This window comes from Perissodus microlepis, chromosome 9, assembly GCF_051167445.1.
Source record: "Perissodus microlepis isolate ML-2025 ecotype Zambia chromosome 9, ASM5116744v1, whole genome shotgun sequence".
Lineage (NCBI taxonomy): Eukaryota > Metazoa > Chordata > Actinopteri > Cichliformes > Cichlidae > Perissodus > Perissodus microlepis.
Genome location: NC_140469.1, coordinates 1,987,073 through 2,007,500, shown reverse-complemented (window position 1 = coordinate 2,007,500; position 20,428 = coordinate 1,987,073). Strand labels below are relative to the sequence as shown.

Below are 20,428 nucleotides of genomic sequence, written 5' to 3'. Positions count from 1 at the left end.
TACAGTTTTTAGTGAAACTGGAGAAACTTACATGGATGCCTTCCATTGCAACACTATCCAGACTGTGGGTGTTGCTGATAACAGAAACTTAATGCTCAGAGAGCACAAGTGTCACTCATGCTGCTTTGCAGCATAGAGCTTTAGAGGTAACTTCCCAGCTCTATAATTACTGCTAGCAGGCTAACAGGAAGTAAGGAGGATAACAGTGCTGAAAATAAACAGTGACAAGAGAAATGTACCTCTGCTCCTTCTGATAAATACAAGTGTCACAGTATGTCCTCGCCACTTCTTTACTGGACTCTACTGCTATTTCTATGAAGCCAGCACAAATCTTTCTTTTTAACTCTTTCATTCTTCATCCCACTCAGTTGCTGACTGAAGTGACATGACATAACTCCTTAGTTATATAACTAAGCAAGCTTAACAGGCCACTGAGTCATACAACACCATACATTTTACAATGCAGCAGTAATACTACAGTAACTAAGGTAACATGGTTGTGTTTAAACTCAGTAGAAGATTGTGTTAAACTCATTTCTTGTGAAATGTGGAGTATTTGTCCATGAAACCTCACCCTCATGTACTTAAATATGTATTTGTTGGGACAAGTAAGTGGGAGACCACACACAGGCTCTTACAGGCCACAAGATATTTTAATAAAATAAAGTAAAGAAACCCAAACACAACCCAAACATAACTAAGGGGGCATAATGAGCCACAGGCGGGGGGATGGAGGTTCAGTCAAAGTGGCTTTATAATGCACTGGGACTGGGGTGCATCTATAATTGGGTCAACTCCACCTACCAGATACCTGAAAGAGACAGGCAACAGAAAAACAGGAAAACAAGACTCGCCCACTGGCTGTCACATTGTATTGAGCTGGAATCACACAAATGTGTGAGTTTGATTTGTATTTTTTCAAATATATATATTTCAAATAAATTCAAATTCAAATTCAAATTTTATTTGTCACGTACACAGTCATACACAGTACGATATGCAGTGAAATGCTTAGACAACTGCTCGTGACCTAAAGAAAAAAAGGAAAAGGCTATGAATAAGATAGGAAATAAATATGAAAAATTAAAAAGGGTAAATTTAACTAGGAAGGAAAAAAAAATGAAGGTTAAAAATGAAATAACTGTACAACACAAATTAGAATGAAGGGTAAATTTAACTGGGAAAGAATAAGATAAAATATATAAATTAAAGTTGAAAATAAAATAACTGTACAACAAAATACACAATACACAGTATAGAACTATATAAGAATGTATGAAGAAATATAAATAAATAAATATATATATACACACAATAACAGCAGCTGTACAAGTATTAACTGGAAATGAAGAGTATAGTGACCAGTGTTGTGCAAGCCACATTGTCTTGTGCAGTGCAAATATGCTTAAAGTGATTTAAGTGATGAAGTGAAAACAATGTCCAGAATGTCCAGTGTGTGTGTAAGAACTATATGTGTGGGTCAGTACTGTGTGGTGGTGTGATTGAGAGACCGTATCGCCTGCGGGAAGAAGCTCCTCCTCAGTCTCTCTGTGTTGGTCTTCAGGGAGCAGAATCGCTTTCCTGACCTCAACAGAGAGAACAGTCTGTTGTTGGGATGGCTGAGGTCCTTCACGATCTTCCTGGCCTTGGTCCAGCACCGCCTGCTGTAGATTGAGTGCAGGTCAGGGAGCTCGGAGCGGATGGTGCGCTCAGCTGAACGCACAACCCTCTGTAGAGCTCGCCTGTCCTGCATGGTGCTGTTCCCGAACCAGGTTAAGATGTTTCCCGTCAGGATGCTCTCTATGGTGCACGAGTAAAAGTTCCTGAGCACCTTGGAGGGCAGTTGGAAGTCTCTCAAGCGTCTGAGGTGGTAGAGACGCTGACGGGCCTTTTTCACCACGGTGTTGATGTGACAGGACCATGACAGGTCCTGCGTGATGTGAACTCCGAGGTATTTGAAGCTGTCCACTCTCTCCACTGGGCACTCGTTGATGACGGGGGTCTGGTAGTTCCTCTCCTGCTTAGTGCTGAAGTCCACTATCAGCTCCTTTGTCTTACTGACGTTTAGAAGGAGGTTGTTCCTCTGGCACCAGTTCTCCAGATTCCTAATCTCCTTCAGGTAGGCCGTCTCGTTGTTATCAGAGATCAGGCCCACCACGACGGTGTCGTCAGCAAACTTGATGATGGTGGTGGAGCTGGTAGTGGCCACACAGTCATATGTGTACAGAGAGTACAGCAGGGGGCTCAGAACACACCCCTGGGGGGCTCCAGTGCTGAGAGTGGTGGAGGCTGAGACATGTCCGCCCATCCTTACTGCCTTTGAAATATTTGTTCTTCCTCTTTTCTTTGACCTGTCCCCTTTGAATCTACACAAAACGCGTCAGATGGCTAAAGGCCAATTATCTTCTGCACCACTTTCAAGAACTGCTTGTCAGTATGTTTAACTGTCTTGATGAGTGATGGTGATGAGATGAGTAAGCAAGCAGCGCGGGAACATGCTGACATTTCCACAACAGAAAAAGTGTGCAATGCTAATGAGCCAACATCTTCCTTCTGCTCTGATCGTTGATGTGTACTTTTTCGATAAGCCAGTCATTGTTGCAGTTCCACACTGAAACTACACTGAAGATTTCTGTTTTTCATTTGCTTCTGTACTCGCTAAAATCAATATGAGGGAGAAATGAGCACACGTCACTGACGCCTCCACGGTCCACACGGGTTTCAAAGGAGCTTTCAGAGCACACAGTTTGAAGATGGCCTTTAGCACGCCGTGCTGCAAAGCCAATCGATGGTGACAGAGGTGATATCGGCAGTGCAGTGATTAAATGACTTTTAGAAGAGCCCAAGAGTCGATGAAAAGTATCCACAGCATGTCATGTTACAGCCAAAACGGATTCAATTCGTTTAATACACACATGAAAGGCACACAGCTGAAGTTACGAATCCTTTCTGGGTGCAGCGTATATACCAACTTCATAAGCATTTACTTGATTCACTATAGAAGGGCAGTCATGTTACTTGAGTCTTTCAAACAGCACATTTCCATTTCAAATGGAAGTGGCCAGTATGTTTGAGTTTGAATGACAGTATTGATTCCAGAGCATCTGTGCAGCCTTTCTAAATCTGAACAAATAGTCTGCACTGATGTTAAGTGCGCCTGTATTGGTGGCATGTTTTCACATGTGTGTCCTGTGCACAGAGATGGCTGCAGAAAGCTTGAGGAGGTTTTTTCCCCCTATGTAATTGGAAGAGAGGAGGCAATTTTCCACATGGCCTGGGCTGGAAACATTTGTCTTGTATCCAAAACACACAATGATATACACACACGCACACACACAGAAGTCTACTGTCCAAACGACACAGCACGAGCCCCTCTTAAATATTTAAGCCCGGCTGTATTAGGTTGCTGTGTGTGTCAGCCTAATGTATGCTGATATCCTAGCCATTATGCAAAGTGCATTATCTGTCATGTAGTTGGCTGGTGCCTTGTCTGTGGTCCAATGGATAACTCTCAAACCCTAGAATGAAAATAAACCATTCACCTTGACACAGGGAATACATCACAAGCTCGTTCCAAAGCAGTAAAAGAACATAAATAACTTCAGCTAAGAGTGTGTTTAATATAGCGTCAGCTGTATGCTTGCATCGTGGATCATTTGTTAATGTCTTTGTGTTCCCGTGCTTGGTTGGGTGGCTCATTAGCTGGTCAGCTATTGATTAGAATAATGGTCATGTTCATCAAACTAATGGGCCTCGCAGCTTGGTTATGGTTTTGGATCATTGAGGCCAATTATGAATTGGTTTGTTCATTACAAATATAAGTAAACCACTCACAACACGTCTGTGCAGCGCACAAACAGGCATATAAATATCACATGTGCCACCATTTACAGGTTGCCCTTTATCTAGCCTTTTTTTCTCACTTGTGAACCTGTGCGTGTGTCCGACTCACCAGAGCCTGAGCACCAGCACCCGCTCGTGCCCATTAACACTGATTTTAACACTCTCGGGTCTGTCCAGTTGTAAACACCTGCAAATCCTCTTCTTCTTCTTCTTCGTCAATGGCTTCTTAATCAAACGCAAGTTTGAGATGAGTCACACCTTTATTGTTTGATGGAAACGGAAGCCCTTCGATCGTATAAGAGTGGCTGTTTTGTTAATACTAATTCATGCCAATCTGCTGTACTGTCACTGTGAAAATGACATGCATAAGCAGCAGAGTTTCCCACAGTACAAAGTACTAACTACTAAATAACTGAGACTACAATCAGCTGCTTCTGCAGTGGGTCTTTCACCCTTTGGATTGAATTCAACTCCTGCTGCAAGATCATGTTAAAGTGGCCCTTCACTTCGCAGTGGCTCTCTAGAGCAGATGGAGGACTGTTGATGCATGTTCCATCCGAGATGAGATCCTCTCTGCAGAAGCAGCTAATTTATATCCACCGTTACCACAACAGTGAGCCAGCCGGGAGCAAAATGCAAGACGGGAAGGGTCAGGGGTAGCTCACGTGGACAGAAAACATAAAATAAAATGTTAGACTGAGTCGCCAAATACACTTGAGAGGACATTAAAATAGCTCGGCAGCACGCCCAAATGAATTGCATGTGTGGGAAATACTGAACAGTTGCCTAAGAAGCAGGCCATATGATTTTATAGAGCTGTTAGAAGTCATTTGTCCACTGTTATCAAGAGGCCAAATATAATTTTTCTTCTTAAACTACTCTGCCCTTTATCTTTTGTATTGCTGTAGAAATACAGAGTTCAGTATGTATTTTCACAGTTGGAAGGATGAGAGTGTGTGTCTGTTTGTGTGTATGTGTACACAGTATAAATGTAAGACAAGCTGTTGCTGCTGGACTTCATCAGTCCTGTCTCTGATATTTGGCCGATGGAAGCTTCCATCCAAATTAAAGTTCCTCTGCTGCTCCCCAGGCAGAGAGACCAAGCCGTTCTGGTTAGTGATTGTTTTCCCTCTGCGTGTGTGCGTGTGTGCGTGTGTGTACGTGCCAATGTGAGGACAGCTTATCTGGATAGATGGTGGTGGCTTACACATCATCATGCTAGCCTCTGGCCACAGACAGAGGAGAAAACGGAGGAAAAGGTCAGAGAGGAACATAAGGAAGGAAGATGGAAAACAATGAGAGGATGGACATCGATGTGCTGGGACGGAGCCTGTCTGTGTCTGCAGAAGGTTACACAGATGAGCTTCATGCTCTCTGTTGCACTCTGGTTTCTATCACACAGCTTATAAACCCACGGCTCCTGACAGCACGCAATAAAGAAAAACACAAACACACCGCAGTCGCATGACATCAGCACGGCAACGCTACGTTCCTCTGAGCCCTCTTTCTTCCAGTCTGGACAGAAGTCCCCGTTCCCAACTCTTTTCTCTTCCTTTACTCTCTCTGCCTCCAAGACCGTCTTTTCCCCTTAGTTACCAAGGCAACAAAGTTTCCACGGTTTATGAAGCTGTCCCTTTAAGTTAGGGAGCAGGTGCTGTGCGCGGTTTGTTGAAGTGTCCTTTCATCCTTAATTAAATAAAGAGATGATGATATCATGGCCCTGTCTGTCTTTTCTCTTGTCACCATCCCACATGTCAGATTATTACAATGACATAATCTGCTTCGTTCTTCTACCCAAAGACTTCTTCAATTTAACTTCAGCATTTCCATTTCAACTTTTATCCCCCCTCGAGCTCTTCTACCGAGCCCTTGATCCTCTCCCTCTACGCCCCCCTCACCCTCGTCTTTTCTCTTTAAGCGACAGGCTCATTGTGGTTAACAAGTTCAATTGATTTTTGCCAAAAACACTCGATACTTAGCCGAACCACGGAGCACCAGCGTTTCAAAGTGGCTCGCTCCATACAGAAAAGACTATTACAGATTGCCTTTTGAAGAGGCCAGCTGCTGATCGAGCGTGCCAGGACTGAGCTGTGGACGTGCGATGCATTCACAAGCCTTTGGAAATTAGCATAGATTTTGCAGGTGGTTTTGGGTAGGGTAAAGGCTGGAAGCAGGTAGATATGTACGTTAGAGAGAATCGTTGGAAAATGTCTGCACCGTCTGTCCCTGTCTCTCTCCAGATGCAGCCTATACTGCTGAGAAATCTTGATCTCTTACATAACCATTAAAAGATGGAGAGAGGGAGGGAGAGGGAGTGGGAGAAAGATGGAGAGGGCAATAGAAAGTGCACACAGAGGAACTGCAGGCAACGAAATGGAGAAAAATCATCTATTTACACTGATATTAGTTTTAAGATATGCACTAATAAATATGTAAATTGAAGTGATAAATACAGTCCATATCACATGTTCATGCATTCTTTGATTGCATGTAAACCTCTCAGTCTCCCAGCTGCTTTGTTCTCTTTTAGTAACCATGAAAATCATGCGACCGCACGATTTCTCATTCAAATGCTCTTCTCCTCTCCGCAGATAACCGGAACTGACCTCTCAACAGCACTGCTCCTCCACCTGTGTCCTGCCAGCACACACACACACACACACACTTTCCTGCTTGTTTTGCACAGTACTGATCCTGGTCCTCATCCCACTCTGGCTTTGCGCTCTTACCTGTAAACTCTATAACCCTGTTCCTCTCTGATCTTTGAAGGCTGTGTATTAAATAACAACTGAAACTTTGAGCCGTGAGATATTTTGGTCAAGCAGAAACAGTCAGAAATCCATCTTTACCTCTATTGGAGTTGCCAGGGAATTCTTAATGTGAATACCTAAAGCTCTAAATTATGTATCCTCTCCTGTCTGCAAATGTTGGGAGTGCAGGACTGTCTGGTTCAGCGGAGGACGAGAATCATCGTCATGTTAAGTTAATACAGATCCAGACAGGAAATGAAGCCTTTGTTTCTCGTTGTTCTCTCACTGCTCCCACAAGGTCAGAGTGTAAGTTTCACTCTGCAGCAGCACAGCAACATGTGTGAAATTTGCCCTGAGGATTGCTTTAAGGAGCTAGACTGTTGGGTAAAGGTGAGTGGGAGTATTGTGGTGGTCTACACGGATTGAAACTTCACCATGTGCTAAATATTTGACAGCATGCCTACTCTCATCTTTTCTATGACAAAGTGGAGAAAAAAATCGAATGATACTTCTCATGCTTTTATTATGAAATCCTGGGCACTTCACCACGTCACACATAATATTAGATTCATTTGATGAGTGTAGCTAATGTTCGTTGTGTTATCAAGCAAAGAGGGAGCTGCAGTTTCATCTATATACTAATATTTTTAATATTATGTTTATTATAACCTCCACATGTTACACTGGTTGTAAACGAGGCCACTTTTTTATTTACTGTGTTTATTTTTTAATACATACAACAAGTTGGTTTTTATTCTAGTTCAATTTCGCCTCATTTATTTATTTGAGCTAGCTTATGTTATGTTATGGACCAATTATTTCAGCTTTTTTTCTTATTGAGCTGAATTATTTTACATTTCATCTAGCTCAGGATTGGGCAATTCCAGGCCTCGAGGGCCGGTGTCCTGCAGGTTTTAGATCTCACCTTAGGTCAACACACCTGAATCACATGATTAGTTTGTTACCAGGCCTCTGGAGAACTTCAGGACACGCTGAGGAGCTAATTTAGCCATTTAAATCAGCTGTGTTGGTTCAAGGACACATCTAAAACCTGCAGGGACACCGGCCCTCGAGGCCAGGAGTTGCCCACCCCTGATCTAGCTGCTGCGTTTTAATCGTTTGTTTGCTTTCATCTTACAATTCGACACTCTTCGAGTCAAAACTTCTATTTTGACTGCTGTTTGCTGAAGTCTCGTTTCTGCTGGCTGTGTTGGTCGCCGCCCACAGCTGTCAAAGTTCAACTAAGATGAACGTGAACGTGTTTCAGTGCATGTAATTGTTCATCTGAAACCTTTTGAGGAGGTGATCGGTTTTGCAGACATGTAACCACCAACAACATGACAGTATTGTTTCATTCAGTTTGTATGTGGGACAATTATGGTGACGGTGTTGGACAGAGTGAATAAGGTCGCAGCCACACAGATCACTGATCACCTGACAACCACGTGGTGCAGTCTGTGGCTGTATCGCGTGTGTGCATGACATCACATAAGGATCCTCATCAATAATGTTTTAAAGCAGCTGGTAGTTGTAGGGCATCCTGCTCCAGAGTGTTGGAATAACATGGTTGGACCCACTGAGCCACTTCATTGTGTTTCTGTAGTCCACTGTTTATTAGGACTGTTAAGACTGGCTCTGCCTTTGATTATACATCTTTCCACTTCTGTGCCAATTTGGCCAGTCTTAAGCCATTAAGTGATGACATCTGTTACGTCTGCTATATTTAAATATTTCCTTGGCACCAGCTTCATTTTGAGAAGTCATTAAAAAGTTACAAATGTCAGTGACATGGCGTTTACTTGAGCTTAAAGTGGGATTCAGTTTTTATTACATGTAATGACACTGCGGTGTCACTCATTATGTGACAGCCGGGTTAGAAAGTTCAGGACTTGAAGGACTATCACATCTAAACCTTCTCTGCATTGCTGTTTCCCAGAGTTTCTTAGTTTCTACCAGTGTAATATCCTTCATGAATGTTTGACTGAATGTTACTGACAGCCTTCGACTTGATGTTGACAGCTTAAATAGTTTAGACCTGTTTCTTTCCTCCCTCAATTTTCTCACCAAATGCAAATATGTAGCGTCCTTAAACATGCGCTCAGCCTGCTGCTAACACAGGGTGAGCGCATGAAACGTCTTAAGAATAAAGAATACTGCAGGCGGCTCATGTGAAACAAGTCCTGCTCACTTCCAGAGTCGCTCTAATTGGAGGAGCTCTTCCAGAGAATAGTCACATCGAGTATCTCTCAGTGAGCGTTTCCCGATTGGTGTGGCAAGCCGATAGAGGTGCACGGCTCTTTAATTAAGCAGTCAACAACATGTCGAATTAAATCCTCACTGAAGAATGTGGCTCAGTATTTACATATTCATTTGATTCAGCACTTATTGGGTCGTATACACACAGCATGATGCATTTGTAACTGCAGATAAATGCTGTACTGCTTAAATAGGTTGTGTGGCCTACTATAGCATGGATAGTGGTCATATAACATGGGGCAGTCGTGCATGCACACTGCCCACGAGTCCTGTTTCGCTTTAATGTGCATGGAAACTAGCAGATTATCCTACTGTATGCACCATGACGCAATCAAAAAGAGCTGCACAGATTGGGATTCACAAAGCTCCGGGCAACTTACTGTAACAGACAAAGCAAGAGACTGTTTCCTGACACGTAACGTTTTTAATTTAAACTCACTTTCTGATATCTGCTAACTGTGAAAATTAGAAGCGAGTGTTTACTTTCACTCTGTGCATTGGTGTGGTGCCGGGTTGAAGGCTGGAGCTCAGCGTGTTGTCGTCCGACCTCTAAGGTGCTGCTGCTCTGAAACCCTCCTGACATGTAATCTATCAGAAGCTGCATACACGTGTGCTTTCTCACTTAACAGACGCGCTGCAGGTATACAGGCCTGCACACTGGCGCTGACGTGTAATCTGTTAATCACATTGTGTGTGACATGAGCTGTGGGTGAGATGTTTGACACCGCCACTCACACAGTGTCTCTGGTAGAGAGATGTCCACAGCTTGGCTGTGATTCCTTTCAGGTGGCTTAAACTGTCACACACAGTAACTGAGCCTGAAGGCACTCACATCCTGCAGAGCCTCAGACGCACAGCTTCACATTTTATATTGTGTCTGTATCTCCCTCAGACATTTCATTTCTGTGTCGGTATCACTTGTAATGTATTGACTGACAAACTACTATTGATATACGTGTCAACAGGCAGTAGGCATGAGGGAAACTGCTGTACAGTAGTGTACACTGTGTTTTCACAACTTCAAATTGCAGTCGGCAGTGTAGACGAGGCAAAAGCCGCTCTCAGTGTCTACAAATGACACATCTGAGGTGTTTGTGATTTGATGGTCTCTCACTGCTTTAGTCTCTGATCTGTGTTTGGGTGATTCAGGTCTCAGTGCTCCTGTCTTAGGTTGTTCTTGGTAAACTCCAAAGCCATAATATGAAAGTAAAACAGTCGCCCTTAAACTGCACTTCTGTGAATATCTATTCAAGGTTGGCTCCAAAATGAAGTCATTCTCCATAGATGCCACATTCAAATGCCAAGTTGTAGTAAAAGCACTTATTCTGCTTATTTTCAGCTCCATATTTTATCATTCTTGGACTTTACAGCAGCAGCTTTGCCTGAGTAATATCTTATAATAAACACGTGATTTATCGTTTACTGGGAAGCTGTGTAAACAGATGGAAACCCAGGCTGTTGGTAGATGAGAAAAAAAGTTTCAATTTGAGCTTTTGGCTGTGTTGCCATATTTTTGGATCACGGTGGCTGGATTTTGTTCCGTGTGTGTCCTGTGCCTTTAAGAGTCTCTGCAGGTCCTTCCTGATTGGAGAGCTGGCAGCTGCTGATTGGTTCCATCATCAAGCAGCAGCAGACCCGTCCTTGTCCTGCAAACCATCTATGACAAATTTGCATGTCCGACTTCAGAGAATTGCTAAGTTTTGTGTATATTGTTGTAGATAATCTGAAGCAGAAGAGGGGACCTGCCTTATTATTTTCTGTACTTTTTCTCTTGTTTATTCAATTAGCGAGTTTGGGGGTAGTGCTGCTTTTGTTTGGTTTTCCCTTTTTGGGAAAACCAAAAAAGTTTGGTTTATTATTTTGGCCTTTGTTCACTCCGGGTTAAAGATTTCAGTTTTTAGTAGCAATAAAATCACCTTAACCTGTAAATTGGCTTCTGGATATGGCCTTGCAGACCGTGGCAGGGTCACTTTCCTTTAACCCTTATGTTGTGCTCCTGTAGCCCCAGAGCAGGACCCAGCAGGCTCAAAGAAACTGATGCTTAACTCATCATTTGAACTTAAAATGAGCATCCACTTTTCCGACTGTATATATCTGACAGTAAAGAAGGAAAAGCATAAGGTTTGAAGTTACACCTAATAACAGTGTGTCCAGTTGAACTTACTCTCACTGGGTCTGATGGATACGGATTTATAGAGGAAGCTTTAGAGATGCTTTCAAAATAAATCCACAATGCGTGCGACAAAGATGGTAATACCTGTGGAGAGCATAAATCAGTTTCTAATGCTGTGTTTGCTTGTGTGTTTGTGTGTAATGTATTTTGTGCGGGCATGAAGTAATTGTGATGGGAGCGCGTTTCTCCCATGAACTTTTGACCCTCATTACACGTCATCTTTTCCTTGGTTACTGAGCTGTGATCAGACGTGAGCGTCAAAGATCCCAGTCGGCGTCGGACTCCTCATTTTTGATTTTTGATTTGATATACCTTTATTAGTCCCACAAGGGGAAATTTCATAAGGCTGCCAACCTATTGCACGCAATGGCGGCGCCATCTTACCCTCCGACCATACATACATTACAGAAACATCACATGGGCAAGACAGGTCAGAGAGGTATAACAATGGAAAATGCACCACATGAGGAAAGATAAGGAGAAAAAAATAACTCCTCCCAGACTGAGCTCCAACAGGGAGATCAGTTTGAGAACAGAAAAAAACACCTCTGCACATGAAAAAACTCTTAATACACCAAAGAAACACATGACAAGCAACAGGGGCGGGTAAAGGGTGCAGCATCGGAAGGGAATAAGCGTCGAAGGCGTTTGGAAAGGGAGGGGGGATGAGTGTGTGCATATCAGTGTATATGTATGTGTGTGCGTGTCCAGAGTTCAGCTGAGACAGTGTCCTTCGCCCTGCCAGGCTAAGTAAACAGTCTTCCAGCCAACCCAGGTGGCCTTGCATGGAATGGGAAGGAACAGACTAAACACAGTCGTTATCAGGGTGTTGTTGTTCAGCTCCAGCCTTGCGACCGCAGCTGGCGCCGAGAGGGTATCCGCATGAAGTGATGGTGCTTTTTACTTTAGTGCGAACAGCTCATATGAATTTCAAAGCAGTTCTAACAGTCCAACATTGTCCATCCCTCTCGTTCTCTCGTCTCTCCACCTCATCAGTTGTGAAGGGGCAGCTGTAATGAAGCTTGGGAAAGATCTGGAAACAAGGTTGTCTTTGCACTAATATAACATGGCAGTGAGGGAGTTTAAGAGACACCATATTGATCAATTTCCCGATTTATGTAAATACTTTTTTGGCTTTCTCGTCAAAACAATGGAGGCCCTGTAGTGTGTTTCAAACAGCAAGTCCCTTAAACAAATGTTGTGGTTTTATGGCAGTTGGAAAGAACGGTAGCAACTTCTGTCTTTTATCACGCTCGCGCTTTATCAGATTGCAGTTGAAATGTTTAAAGGCCTGTCTGCCATCCATGCTGTTTTCATTTATTCTGATCCTCTCAGTGGCAACTGTCTCTGAATGTTAAAAAACGCCTGACGGGTAAAATCATTTCCACCTTACCTCACAGAATTACCGTTCTCTAGAGTCTAGTTTTTGAATCGCAAATAGCTTTTACGTTTCAGGAACAACCCCGCAGTTGAAGATTTGCCGTTGTACTAATCCATCTTAAAGTTTCTAGGCCTTAATAAACACCACAGAACAAGCTCCACTCACAGCACCACACCTCATGCTTCATCCAGGACAGGTGCCCCGTGGGACGGGCCGCCGCTGTAATGGATCCCTCTGTCAGTCTGGAGCTTTGTCAACTTCCCAGCCACCGTGGTCCCCTCAGCTTCACTGCATCAATCATATGCACAGTCTCACTACATCTACACAACATTATTTCTCATCTTCCACCAACAGGGGGCAGACCGAGTCACTCAGTGTGGGCTTCATGGGACATATTTCTATAGCCTCTAAATGCTCACGGCATACACACCTGCACAGTCAGACGCACCTTTTTAGTACTTTGCCACATTAACACACCTGTTGCCTATTTGTCTCTATTAGGACTAGTTTGTCCTCCTGCTGCTTCTTATACAAAAACCCTCCAGAAATGGATGCAGGGGTCAGTCGTGTGGCATCAGTATCGCTGTGTAATGTTATATCACATATCAGAGAACAGCTGGTGGCCAAGATCAGAAGGATGGTGAAGGTGTGTGTATGTGTGTGGTTGCAGAACCATATTAAGAGTGTGACTGACAGTCAGCGACACACACACACAGGCGCCCATACACCAATTAATTTTTCCATTCTGTCATCCAGCTCCCTGCCCAGCCCTTTTCCAATAACACACCTGTATGAGGCTCGATGCGGCGGTGTAGTATAGCCAGATTAGTTCCATGCCTCTCTGTTTCTAAAGGTAATATATACAGCAGGCCAGGTTGTGTGGGTGCGTGTGCATTTATGAGTATGAATATCTCCTCCAAAGCAGTTGTTGTGCCCTGCCACCTAGTGGTTCACTGACTCTTTTATATGCAGAGTAGTGAACAGACGGATACAGTAAGGATCCAGCCTCCACAGTAAAACGTGCCACGTGTGCTCGTTAAAACCTCTCGCCCGACCTGCTGCCTACCGTTTGTTTCATTTGCCTTTATCATCAGAGTCATTTCTCACCACGTCCAAGAGGAACCCCTCTAATCTCTTGCTTTCTTTCTCCCCTCCAAGGAAAAGGAAAGATTACAGCTGTCTACAACGAAGTCCAGAGCAACATGTAATCTATAGTAGCGTTTTCTGCAGCTCTCTTGTGATTTGCAGTGCATATCCATCAACTGACTGATGCTGATGCTGACTCCCTCACCCTGTCACTTTCTTCTATGGGTGCTATCAGCTAAAAATAAGAACAATGACATGTTGGGGCAGTTGTGAAAATATGGTTGTCAGTATGGTCTGACAGTGGGTTTGGGGGGTTCTGAAAGTGACCGGCAACATCAGAAGCTACCCTTTAAAATATCTGTGTGGAAGTGAACATGTGAAGTTTTTTCTGCTAAACAGTGATGTCACTTTGTCACTGTGTGTGTGATACAGCAGAGCTCATCCTCTTACATCTCTGTAGCACTCACAGATCCATGTACTTTATCCTGTTGTCTCTAATGGACAGTGGACACGGGCTAACAGCTTTGAGAAGCAATGTTCCCGTCCTGATGAAAATGCAGCTATTTACTTACTGTAGCAGCACTGTGGCAGAAGCCCGTCCACACTGTTTGCAGGGCTGGAACAGCTGTGACTTATGTAACCGACACTGTATTTGACCACGACCGTGAGAAGAAAACAGTTTTAGCGTGCTTCCATGCTCCTTTTATGCTAAATAAAATATACTGCCAGTGGCATCTGTAAATCTTTTTGATATAACACCAATATTTTTTATAAAAATCGCTATAATCAAATATTTATTTTATTTCAAAAGAACACAAAAGAAAAGAAGTGTGAGAGCCAAAGCTGCTTAAAGGGATGCACCTCATTGTTTAGAGTTCAGTCAGCATAATTCCTACAAACGCACACAGGGATACGTGACGTCTGCTCTGTGCTGTGTGTAGAGGCAGCTGTCGTCCAGTAGGAGGCGCCAATGCAGAACTTTACATTGAAGTCCCAATGATAGTGCATTTACATGGCTGTGCTTTCAGCATTCAGTGGTAGTACAGAGGAATTCATAAGTTTGTCATGTCGGAGAGCAGTGTTTCATAAAGAAATAAATACATTCGTATCCTTCACTTGGTAGGACTCTACAAGCTTTCATCCCTCTTAGCACATCACTGCCTTCACCCCAGCACAGAAGGGAGAAGCTGCCTGATGGGCTCCGCAGCAGCAGGAGTGACCCTGACCTCTAATCCATCTCAGTGCAGTTATAACATTGAAGGAAGCGTTGGCCTTCACAGTTAGGTGTGTTTTCACATCTGATTACTTTGGGGCAGCCTAATCTCTGTTTACTGTCCTCCAATCCTCTGTCATCTCCTACTAAGCTGGAAAAAAGATCTTCCTCAGCAGTTAATCCTTCCTACCTTGTCCCTCTAAGCCTATCAGGGAAGAGTACTGTATGCCACGCCGTCAGTCATGATGATTAAATGAGTATCCTGTGTGCATGGTGAATACAAATGCGGAAATAAAACATTTGCTTCATTTCATTAGTCTGCACTGTTTTTTTTGCATTACATCTATTTTTGATTTTGTCCATTATGTGCATGTATTTCTCTGGATTTTTAGTAAGAGTAATGACACAGTCACTGTTAATGTTTCAAGGTTTTCACCACAGGATCCACTACGCTCCAAGTCCGTACCAGTCAGTGCTGGTCGACTACCTGTACGCGCATGTGGGAGATCGCCATAGCCAAAGGTTTATGAAAGCATAAATCTAAACCACTTGAGTCATTTTTGGTACTTTTTGGCAGTGGATACATTGTAGAGAACAAAGTGATCAGTTGTGTTCATGCTGTCCCGCTGTCACCAGTGCATGCTTGTAGGGGCTCGTATATCTTCCAATACAAACCACCGTGAGGAAGCTGTTTTTGTGATTTGGTTCCATATAATTGAATTGAATTCATCTTTACAAGGAAGGATACGTTTCTAACTTGTCCCCCAAAACCTTTCTGAATATTGTTAGAAGCTATTTTCTCACTTATTGATAAATAATCCATCTGATTAATAAATCCAAGTAAGCTTTTAAATGTTATATTTCACAGTGTTTGTCCTTTTAGTTGTCTACACTGCTGTGTATGATGCTATCCCTGGGTCTGCAATGTGCAGTTTGCTTTTTTATGTGTTTTAGTGCATTGTAATAATCTCCTAGAGCAACGGTGAATCAGATTATCAGCTGGAACATGTTGAATTGGAATAAATCCAGGCGGAGCATTTAGATGAAATGGCATTTGCCCCGTTAACCTCAGAGCTCAGTTCGTTTCAGATGCTCTCGGAGGAAATCTTTTACAGTAGACGGAGACGGTATGAGGGTCAACATTAAAAAAGGTCTGATGTTCCTGAAGTACGTAGGCGTAATCCTCCATTTGCACCACGCTGAAAAATTTAGGGCACATGTAGACCTATATCTGTGGTAATCTGTCGCTGCTATAATGCATCTGCTGTTTTAATGTAAACCATCACTGGGTGCCTAACCATACACAGATTCTACCCCTAACATTTTCTAAACCCTTCAACAGCAATGAAACCTCTCAGCGTCCACCAGGTGGACAGTCACCTGTTACAGGTTGGGTTTATAGGCTTAGGGTAAGGTCACATCTAACCCTTCAGAAGGAAATTTCACCTATGTGGCAAATCCAAATAGAAATCTTATAAGAGAGCAACTTCTAGGGACAGAATAGATGTAACTTGATTTGAAAGGTAACATTTTCCCATTTTGATGCATGCTCAATCATCCGGGTAAAGAAAATCCCAAAAGGTTGATTTGGGGGATTTTTTTAAACTAGTTTTGTCTTATGTGTCTTTTTCTCTGTACCCTCAGCCCCAGCCAGTGGGCGTCCCTGAGTCTGGTTTTGCAGTTAGCTAGCTTGCTGTCATTCAGAATGTAGTGATTCCGAATGACAGCAACATCTGGAAGAAGGAACACGAGAAGCTTAAGAAGTACCAATGCTGGGGTACTTCTTAAGGAGCTGGAGAAGATGTGGAGGGTGAAGATAACAGTGGTCCCAGTGGTAATCGGAGCACTCGGTGCAGTGACTCCCAAGCGAGGCGAGCGGCTCCAGCAGATCCCGGGAACAACATCGGAGATCTCTGTCCAGAAGAGCGCAGTCCTGGGAACAGCTAAGACAGTAATAACACAGTGGCTTCCTGCTGGATGCTAATGAGGAGGCCCTGCAACCAGAGTGGGAGTCCAGGTTACTTTTATACTTTAGTGCATGCGTGCATTCATGTTAGTTAGTGTACATATTAGTAAATATTACTAAATCTGTCACCCACAAACTTTCCAGCTTTCCAAAGTGTTCCCATGTATACAGGAATGATCCTGACTCAAACATGGGACGTGTAATGATTTCCTATTAGATTAGGAGCTAGAACTCGGATTATTAATGTCTCTAATGTAATTATATCAGTGAGGGAAAGATTTAATCCACATTAATCTGTTGATAATATTATAATTTCAAGTATTTTTCAAAGAATCTGCTGGAGGAGACACAAACCCAAGCTGGTGTGCTCCCAGTGCCAGTCCCGAACACAGACAGACTCCATCCTGTTTCTTCATCAGTTCAGTGAATGAATATGAATGATTGTTCATATTTAATTCAGAAAAATAATAAAAGAGTTCAAATTACTTAATAGCTGAAGCATTATTGAAAGATATTCTCAGACATATTCTCTGCAATATCTTTTACTTCTCACTCACTTTTTCACGGGACAGTCGCTTGCGGAGGAAACCAAAGCTTTCAAATGGCTAGATTGTGTGCACGTTGTCCTTGTCACGTGGATGCAGAGCTTTGTAAAGCAGCTTTGGGGGTGATGCTCCAACACCTTCAGCGATTAAAAAAAGAGAAGAAGAAAAAAGCTACAAATGCACAGGGAGCGCTGTTAATGACATGAATGGACATGACCCAGTGACTTATGAATGAACATCAGCCTGGTCATCTATACACATGTGCACATATAAGCACGCATTTAAACTGGCACATATTTATATGCGTCGCTGATATGGCCAGATGGTGTAATCCTCTACTTTCCCCTGGGTTTCATATTTTTTCCCCTCCTGTGTTGGGATTATGCTGTTGTCCAATCGGATTTCGCCCCACTCTCCAGCAATGATGTGAGATGAATGGCAGGCTGGTGGGTGGGTCAGGCAGGCATGCAGTAGATCCTGCACGTTGGGTTGCACGGAATACCCAAGTGCTCCATATTGCGAAAACTGCCACAGCTTCCGTTTGTGAGGGTGCTCACTGACCATCACTCTGCAGGTAAGTTGCAGACGGGCAGATCAGGTATGAGAGGGAATTTGAAAGAAACTGTCCATGTTTAAAGGCGACAGATAAGAAAAGAAGGATTACGGTGCAAAACTAAAAAGCTTAAGTTCTCAAAACGCTCATGCACTTTAAGTTGATGTTGCAGACTGGATGCATTTCACTGTAGGTTTTGTTGGTGTGATGTTTGGAATCACAATGTCAAGAAAAACAGATTAAAATGTATTTAAACAGCGTGCAACAGGAGGACATACTTCATGGATCATTTTCAGTAAAACAAGAATATTTGAGAGTAAATTTATAGAATTAAATCCTTTCTGTTCAACATGAAAAGAAAAAAACAGTTCACATGTCCACTTTCTGTACTGTTTGAGTGCAGTGCTCATTTGCCACATAATTCAGTAACCAGTATCTTATATGTGTGGTTGAGCTTTTCTTAATAACCAAGTGGAACAACCTTATTTACATATATGATGGACTGATATGTTTGACTCAGTTCAGAATGTTTTTCATGTGTAATTTTGTATTATGTGCTGTCATATTCGGGATGTCTGCTTGGAGATAAGATTCGTTAGCCAGACTGATACTTGAGTTGAGTTTCTGCTCATTTTTAAGGACAGAAGGAAACTCACAGATTACACTGTGTACACAGAATGTGCTTAATAGATGTCGTGGAATTTCCTCCACTTTGATACTATGTTGCAATAGTCTTGTCTTCACTTCTTTCAGTCAGATCATCATTTTACATTACGCTGCTGGTGAGGATGATGACGATGCTGCATGTTAATGCAATTGCAAGCTCACATTCATGGTGTCAAAAGCAGAATAGCAGCTTATTTTGTGTTCGTGCGACGCTCTCCTGTGTGTGGTTTCATTTCACGCTTACTTAGCTGTTTTAGCGCTCGTGTGGCAGATTAGCCTCGTATGGAAGGGGGTGTGTGAGCTGATTAAACACAGATGCACATTTAATAAGGAGAGAGAACCGTGTACTTTAGTATATTTGAGTGTGTGTGTGTGAAAGTAGGCCTTTGTAATTCACAGTGTGAAATGCACGGATGCATTTGAGGCGCTCACACGATTCAACAAACTGATTATGTAGACGTTCACAAAGTCATTACACAAAGCTTGTGTACTCTGACTGAATTCGGCTCTTATCTGTGCTTTGATGTTGCTCCAATAACACCACCACTGTAAAGTAATTTGAAATCAAGTTTTAAACCCTACCTCGCTGCCTGTGCATGCCATCATAACCTGTCCCAGTGTGACAGAGGCTCCTCTGCTGCTCTGCCCCCTGCAGGCCAGTGCATCCTGTGTATGGTGGATGTGGTGCCAGTGAAGAACGAGGATGGCGTGGTGATCATGTTCATCCTCAATTTCGAGGTCATGACAGACGAGTCTCTCCGAGACCACAAACAGGAGCTGAACCACCGCCTGCCCACCTGGCTCGTCACAGGTAACCACGAACGCAACGTTTGATGTTTGTCTGTTCTTCTCTGTGCTTTTCCTGTAACGTCACCGTTTACACAAACACAAGAAAAGCATCTCTGACGCCCTTATGTGAATGCAGCTTTTGTTTCTGTTATTACACCACCGGTGTCAAACATAAGGCCCTGGGCCAAAATTGGCCCAGCAAAAACTCAAATCTGGCCCACTAGACAGATTTGGAAAGTGTGACGGTGTGACCCTTTGGAAAGTAAAAAACATTAATGTAAAAGTGACATTTGTAATTTGTAATTACTCTGTAACTGCAGTACAGTCAGGCTGATGAGCTACCACGACTTTTTCTTTCATTTCACCATTTTTTTCTTACAGTTTAAATCCAGAGAATCACACTGACACATTTCTTGTACTGCAGCAGCGTTTGTTTATCATGTGGAAAAATTAAAACTGTTTTCTTATATTTTGGCATCTCAGCTAAATTTGTAGTTAAACAGAAAGGGCAGTTTCACTTGTCTGTCCCCCCTAATATCACAGTGTTGTGTATTTGGCCTGTGATGCATAATGAGACAGCGTGCTCCACATAGCTGCTTGTGTTTTCTCTTTGGTTTAGTGAGGTATAAGTAGAGTATGTGCAGTAAGTGTCGTTTGTGGCTCAGTGTGGAACATTTTCAGGATGTATTGCTGCTTATTTAATTCCCATGTTTTTTAATCCAAATTGGATGTGATGCTCACTTTGCTTCACCTGGATCAACTGTTCATTCTGCCTTCCAGAAAGACCAGGTGGTCCTGCTATTATTAGATGCTTTTGTTCTTGTAAATCCTGAATATTTGTGTTAAATGTAGTTGTCGGTCTATGCTCTTAATGTCCTAGAGGGATAACCCAGGGGAACAGCATCTGGAATAGGACACAACAATATCCGGAATCAAGTATCTCATAACTTTGTGGCTAAGCCCAAATTTTAATCCGAGTTACTGCCCCTGCATTCTGGTCGATTGGTTTTGCAGCTTTATTCTAAAGGCTGATGCATGTTTAGCTCTTTCTCTGTCCTAGCATGACGCCTACCACTGAAAATATCCTCCAGCTGTTTGTACTTGTCTCACTATTCTAATATAATACCCATTTCTGCCATATTGGAGGTGCACCTGTCACTCTCCAGGTTAATAGTCTTATTCTTCACCTTCCCTCCTCCGTCTCACC

At 42.9% G+C, this 20,428-nt stretch overlaps 1 protein-coding gene across 2 annotated transcripts in view; it reads left to right on the top strand.

Annotated features, from left to right (window-relative positions):
* The window catches only part of kcnh2b (potassium voltage-gated channel, subfamily H (eag-related), member 2b), a 252,042-nt gene that overhangs the window by 109,000 nt on the left and 122,614 nt on the right, over positions 1 to 20,428 (top strand). For both annotated transcript variants that reach the window (XM_084938732.1, XM_084938731.1), the window contains exon 4: positions 19,088 to 19,243. In XM_084938732.1, coding sequence (XP_084794858.1) covers positions 19,088 to 19,243 — 156 coding nt within the window. The remainder of the gene's footprint in view (positions 1 to 19,087; positions 19,244 to 20,428) is intronic.